Raw genomic sequence first — 7,230 nt, forward strand, 5'->3', positions numbered from 1 at the left:
TTCAATTCAAGTAATAAAGCCTTCATCCATAGGCATTCATGCAGTTAAACACTTAAGCAGTTAGCCACATGGCAAGCATGCTATCATGGTAGTCACTGACACACATGCAAGGATGCTAAAGCATAAACACTCACAGCGTACTCCGAGCCAAGACCGAAGCTATGTTAGAAATCAATGCATGATCCTAGCTTTGTTTGAAATGCCTAATGCAACACATGCAAAATGCAACTAAGTAGGCTCGGCTATGTAAGATGGCATATGAATGCAACAATTGATACATGTATTCAAATAGGTTTTGAAATACAATGCAGTTTGAATGATGCGCCGAGCCCAGTGCATGCAAGACAAATGAATGATGCAAACATGCAAAGCATAAGGTATGCTAATTGAAATATGCCCTAAACTAACCATCGAAAGAGGATAAGTAAAAGTGAGAAAGACGTGGGGTTGGAAGACATTCACACACACCCGCACACTTATTACAACATTTGCCCTCTCGGCGGAGGGTCCGAATAAATCAACTAACTAGCTACGCTAAGCTAATTAATTACGAACCAAAACTTAATTAATCAAATTAATTAAGTTACAAAACCAACTAAGTATGAAAAGCATCTAAGTTAGGCTGCCACAACTCTGCCTTGGAATAATGAATGATGCATGCTCGACTGGCTTCGCTCGGAAATCCACTACCGTGCCTCGTGATGCCTCTATTTGCACTCTTTTGTACCTCTGAAAATTATGTCAACTTTCAGAATGCTTCTGACCCACCTTAGGAACATGCTGAAGGATGGTCGGCTAAGAGGGATGGCCATTAGCCAGAGTTGGTGGCCATCAGCCACTTCTGATAGCCGATCGGCAGACTTGGTGGTCGGTCGGCAGCTTTGATGGCCGGTCGGCCACTGCTTCCTTCAATTTCTCCTTTTGCTCAGCAGAGCACAAACAAAGGCATGGCAATGTATTTGCAAGGGAATGTGTGTGCCATCACACTCCTTATCATGTCTCAAGCTCAAAAGAGTGTAGTGCTCCACTCTCGAGCCACCAATCACGTATCTCGATGCATGGTGGCCAAAGAGTCGAGTTTGCACAATGTTGATGAATTCACAAATAACACATAGGACTCGATGAACCTTCACCTTATCATACATGATCAAAGGTGTCGGTGACCTCAGGGATGAGACACGTTTCATCACTTTGAGTATGAAACGTCCCTCGTTCCTCGTGTTTGGATTTACATTCAATCCAAACACAATGTAACACACATACAACATGCCTACCTATCAATGCTAATGTGGCATGCACAAGGTTCCAACATATGAACAATGCATGCAAGGCATGTTCAGAGGTTAAAGCATCAAAGCAAGTAAAGAGCATCATACAAGAGGCATGCAATACAATGCTCAAATGATCAAACTACCCTCGGATAGAGATCATGCATGCCAAAACAGTGGCCAAAACTCAACAAAACTTAGGCACGAAGAGTAAGGAATGCATACTCAACTCACGGCTCACAAGCAAGGCATAAAGGCATAACTCTTAAACACAATTAAAGAGTGATATGCATGAGAATATGGCAATGCTATACGCTCTGAAATCAAGTGTTTAATGATGCCATATCACTCAAACAACACAAGTATAGCATGCAAGAGCCCCTAAAGCACAAGGATAGTAAAGAGCAATACACAAGGAGCATGCAATACTAAGCTTTAAACAACTAAACCAGCTCTGGACAGAGCTCAACCATGCCAAAACAAAGGCCAAAACATGTCGGAAAGGGAGCCCAAAAGCTTATACAAGCATGCATACACATTAGCTCACAAATAAGGCATGAAGACACAACTCTCAAACACATTGAAGGAGTGGAAAATGTGAGAGTGTGGCAATGAAATGTGCTCTGAAATAACATGTTAAATGATGCCAAATCATCCAAACATCACAAATCAAGCATGCAAAATACCTCAAAACTCAAAACTAGTCAAGGCTATTGTACTACAAGCATGCACAACAAGCATCATATGACCAAGAAGGCTCAAAACAGAGCTAAAGCATGCCAAAATATGAATAAAAGCCTGCTGGAGTGGAGCCAAAAACATGCTAAAATGGTGGTCCAAAGCATAGAGCATGTTAGGCTAACTAGTAGAATTACACTACAAGTGTATGAAGCATTCAAGATACCATCAAATCAGCCAAAAACAGAGTCATATCAAGTCCAAGAACTCACAAAAACATGCTCAAACTAAGCCTTAAGATGATAGAAATACATGCTCCTTTGATAGGCCAATAACACATGCTAACAAGGCAAGAGGAGGGGGAACAACCCCCACCCATTTGGGAGCTCAAAATCACATTCTACCACTGAAATTCCTCTGAGTTTCAGTGGTAAGAAAGCCAAAAAGAGGTGGTCCCAATAGCTTTAAAAGATAGCAAGAAGTTAAGAAAATAAGGCACAAGAGAGTGAGAGACACCCCTAACTCAAACAAGGCCTCAAACAAACATCTTTAGCACTTAAAAATAAAGCTTTTTTCAGTTGAGAGTTAAGCCAAAAGAAGCATGCAAAGGTGGCTAAGTATGCAATCAAAATAAAGCTTTAAAAGGGGAAAGACTCACCCTTGAAGAACTACAGCAAAGCCAGCCACTTCTGAGGCAAAAACCAGCTTTCTGAAGCCCCCTTAAGACCCTCCAACACCTCAGCAACAAAATAGGAGTGTTTGGCTAGGAGGTTGTGTGCAAAAGTGTGAAGAAAATATAATTATACGCACTATAAGGCACAACAATATAGAGAGAGAAATATAAAGAGAGAGTATATATTTTGTTTGCTTCCAAAATTCTGAACCTTTTTTAAGGGGGAGGCAACCCCCCTTATATAGAGAAAAGCAAGCCAAAGCTTCCTTGAGAAGGTAGAAGCTTGCTTAAATCCATCCATACACATGTATGAAGGATACACTTAGTGATCAATAGCTGGCACCAGTTGGAAAGTAAATATCTACAAAAGCAGAAAAAGAGGTCTCGGCCATTAAAGAGGCCGACCGGCCATCACTGATGGCCGATGAGAACTTGGCCAGGCCGACAGCCACTAGGCTTGGGTGGTGGGTACCAGGGTTGGTCAGTAGGCCACCCTCTTCCCCCAGAACCAAGCACAAAACAAACAAGTTAAGAGACTCCAAGGCAAGGCGCACAGCCGAGACCTTCAGGAACTCAAAATGAACACGAGCATGGATGATCATTGAGTGTTCAAACAATGACATCCAAGTCTTGAGGACGGTCAAAAATGGGGTGTCTACACGTATCTGAAAAGAGCACGAAAAGCAACAGGTCCCTAATCGCCCAGTTGAATATTACGATGAAAAGGTCCTCTACCATATAGCAAAGGTGCTTGGTAATCCCTTAAAGGTAGATATTAACACCGCCATGGCAATACATGGAAAGTATGCAAGGGTCTATATTGAGATGGACCTGCGTAAACCGCTTATATCCCATATTACCATTGGCCGTTACCATTACGTTGTGGAATATGAACATCTACACCTGCTGTGTTTTCTTGTGGCCGAGTTGGTCATCGGAAAGAGAAGTGTTCTGATTTTCCAGTGATACAACTGGAGAAAACGATACAAAATGTGACCGTTAGCCAACTAGAAATGGATAATGGGCCAGGAGCATCAAGGCCCATTTGGCAAAAGAATAAAGAACACTCTACTATAGAAAAGACCCATGGATATGGGCCGTGGACCATAGCAACCACTAGAAGAAAATTCCAACATGGGAAACAAAAAAACCGAAAGCCCATTACCACAAGAGTAATAGATTTGAAGGTTTATAGATGGGTCAAGACCATGGGGAAACTAGTGATGCACAGGAAATAAGAAAAGCCCAGAGGAAGTATGTGGACCTCGATGTGGGCCCTCAGACTATTCAAGGTGATCTCTCTAGTGTCCAAAAACGGGGTCTAATGGGTACACCATCACCGGCCTCCCAAGTAATGGATGTGGATTTAATTAAATCGATGGAGGATGGAAAGCAAGATTTAGGGTTGGTTCTTGAATCTGGGCCCAAAGACAAATGGAAGACCTGCCGTGACAACCAACATAATACCAAGCAAGAAAGCCCACACCCTAGCTTAGGTGGAACAAAAACCCCAAGGAAACCTTAACATTCTTCCTGCTACAACATCACCTAATATCTCCAGCTGTACCATTGTAACGATTGCGGCAATAGCCTTAGACAACCGAGTGAAAACCAGAAAAGGAAAACCACTAGACTCACTAGGAAGAAAAGGGAGAAGAACTAATGGAGGAAACTGCAGAGAACATCTTGATGACAGAGCACCGAATGGACCAGTTCAGAACTCTGATGTTCTTAAAACTTGGAAAAGAAGTGTATCACCACATTGGAATCGATTGGTGGCTAGAAGAGGTGAAGCTTCTGATCCAACCATGGTGGGAGATAAATTCGCACAACGTGAGGCATATGGTGCTTGTGAAACCAGCAAAAGCACTGGAGGACAACTAGAAGAGCGTGAGAAACATATTGGGACTGTCTGAGACAGAGGATTGGCCAACACACAAATTGTCGTATATGGCTATGCTGATATGGAATTGTAGGGGTGCTGGTAATGCTCGATTCCAGAGAACTCTGCGTGAACTGGTAAGTTTACATAAGCCTGACGTGCTAATACTCATGGAGACAAAAGTGGAATTAAACACGATGGGTATGTTTTTCAATAATCTGGGATATACAGCCTCAACCCATGTAGATTTGATTGGTAGAAGTGGAGGCATGTAGATCCTATTTCAGGACAAGAGTATCCTGACTGGGTACTATCTGCAGTTTATGCTAGCCCGAATACCCAAATGAGAGATGAACTCTGGAACGGTTTGGAAACAATGGCCCAAAATATTCAGGAACCGTGGCTGGTAACAGGGGATTTTAATGTTTACTCAAGCTTTTAGGATAAAAGGAGCTTCTCAATTACTCAAACTCAAAACTTAAGTTAGAGCCAAAGAAGGAGCCAGAAATTCTCTGATAGAATTAGTAGCAACAACCTTATGGATTTAGGTTGTGTTGGTCCTAGGTTCACTTGGACTAATAATAGAAAAGGGTGGGCAAATACAATGGTGAGATTGGATCGTGCCCTCTGTAACACAGAATGGCGAACACTATTTCCAGAGGTGTATGTTCAAAACTTGCCTTGTACATACTTGGATCACTCTCCTCTTCTTCTCCACACTCAAGGTACAAATCCTTCTATTCCTCCTTGTAATTTATTTAAATTCCAAGCTGTTTGGTTATCCCATGAGGGTTTCCATGAAGTTGTTGAGAATAATTAGCCCAGGTAACATCATAATCTCTTGGGAAATTTGGATTACATGACATCTGCAATGCAAGATTGGAACAAAAATGTTTTTGGTAATATTTTTAGATACAAACAATGGTTGCATGGCAAAATTAATGGAATCCAAATTTCTCAAGCCAAGCACTATTCTCACAATTTACATCAACTTGAAAATGAGCTTACTATTGATTATAATAGAGTTCGCTATCAAGAAGAGTTATTTTGGTTCCAAAAATTATGTGTCACCTAGATCACCCAGGGTGAGTGGAATACAAAAATTTTCACCTATCTACCATTATCAAAAGAAGGAAAACAAAAATTGAAGTTTTGAAAAGTGAGGAAGGGGTTTGGGTACTCATCTAAAAATCTTAGTGAATGATTATTTCCCAAACATTTTTGCTTATACTCAAACTATTAGCCTTGACCATTAGAACAATCTGACCAAGCACATCAGCCTTGATGATCAACTTGAGATAAGTAGGAATGTCTTTACTGCAGATATTTAGAGGGCTGTCAAAAACATTAAAGCCTTTAAGTCCCCGAGTCGGGATGGGTATCAACCTAATTTTTATCCTACCTTTTGGGAGATTGTGGGCCAATTTGTGATCAAATTTGTTCAAAATTATTTTTCTTCTTGTATCATTCCCCTGAGATAAATAGAACTCTTGTAGCTCTTATCCCTAAAGTTGCTAACCTTGAGAGTGTGAAACAATTCAAGCGAATCAGTTTATGTAATGTGACCTATAAAATCATGTCTAAAATCCTTGTCAATAGAATTAGGCATGTCTTGAATGATATCATTAGCCAAAACCAGAGTAGCTTCATCCCGAGTCGCTCCACGCATGATTATATCATCATCATCAGGAAGCAATTCATACCTTGAAAAAGAAAAAAGGGAAGGTGGGCTACATGATTTTTAAAGTTGATCTTGAAAAGGCCTATGATAACATTTCTTGGAAATTCCTTCAGGAAACTCTAAAAGAGTTCCATTTTAATGAGAAACTGGTGGCTTCGATTACGAATTGTGTTACTAGTGTGAGCACGGCTATATTATGGAATGGTGAACCCCTTGACGAGTTCAAACCAGCTAAGGGTTTAAGACAAAGGGATCCTCATCCCCTTATCTTTTTGTATTATGCATGGAAAGACTCTCTACTATGATTAGTCAAAAAATGCAAGGCAAAGAGTGGAGTGGGCTTAGCTTAGCTAAGAATGGTCCTAATATATCACACTTGTTTTTGCGGATGATTTGATTTATTTGCTAAAGCAAATAATCGTAATTGTAACACCATTTTGCAAGTCGTGAATGAGTTTAGTGTAGTCTCTGGATTGAATGTCAATTTACACCAATCCCATCTGTTTGTGTCTCCTAACATTTCCAAGAGGAGAGCAACTCAGCTGAATAATATGAGTGGTATTCCCTTAACACTTAATTTGGGAAAATTCCTTGGGGTCCCTTTACTCCATGATAGAGTGAACAAAAATCAATTTTTGTCTATCTTGGAAAAACTTAAGAACAAACTAGCTGGAAGAAAATCTGGAATGTTGTCCTTGGCAGGGAGAGCAACCTTGATACAATCTGTTACTAATGTTGCTATAACAGCCTATACCATGCAAACTATAGAGCTCTCGTGGAAAGTTTGTGATGAGATTGACAAGATTAATAGAAACTTTCTTTAGGGTGATACCCTTGAGAAAAGAGAAATGCATCTTGTAAACTGGGATCAGGTCTGTAAGCTAAAAAAAAGTGGTGGTCTTGGGCTCCGAAAGGCTAGAGATCAAAGTCTAGCCCTTCTATCCAAACTGGGGTGGAAAATGTTAACTGAGAAGAATACTCTTTGGGTGGATGTGCTCAAAACTAAATACTTGGGACAGCAGTCTTTCTTAAACAAGAGGAAAGGCAA

General features: G+C 40.7%; 1 protein-coding gene across 1 annotated transcript; it reads left to right on the forward strand.

The window, feature by feature from the left end:
- The first annotated feature begins 4,569 nt into the window (after positions 1–4,569).
- LOC145803511 (uncharacterized) lies at positions 4,570–7,006 on the forward strand. The gene is made up of 3 exons (XM_082896796.1): positions 4,570–4,638; positions 6,296–6,419; positions 6,594–7,006. Exons 1-3 carry the CDS (start codon positions 4,570–4,572, stop codon positions 7,004–7,006), a joined length of 606 nt encoding a protein of 201 aa, XP_082752922.1.
- Positions 7,007–7,230: the final 224 nt, after the last annotated feature.

This window comes from Camellia sinensis, chromosome 12 (assembly GCF_055761805.1).
Source record: "Camellia sinensis isolate YWXY chromosome 12, ASM5576180v1, whole genome shotgun sequence".
NCBI lineage: Eukaryota > Viridiplantae > Streptophyta > Magnoliopsida > Ericales > Theaceae > Camellia > Camellia sinensis.

Coding starts and splice junctions, on each gene's coding strand:
- LOC145803511 (XM_082896796.1), top strand. CDS start 4,570: ATGGCTATGCTGATATGGAATTGTAGGGGTGCTGGTAATGCTCGATTC. Junction 4,639..6,295: donor AGAGAACTCTGCGTGAACTG/GTAAGTTTACAT, acceptor AAATTCCTTCAG/GAAACTCTAAAAGAGTTCCA. Junction 6,420..6,593: donor CGAGTTCAAACCAGCTAAGG/GTTTAAGACAAA, acceptor TATTTGCTAAAG/CAAATAATCGTAATTGTAAC.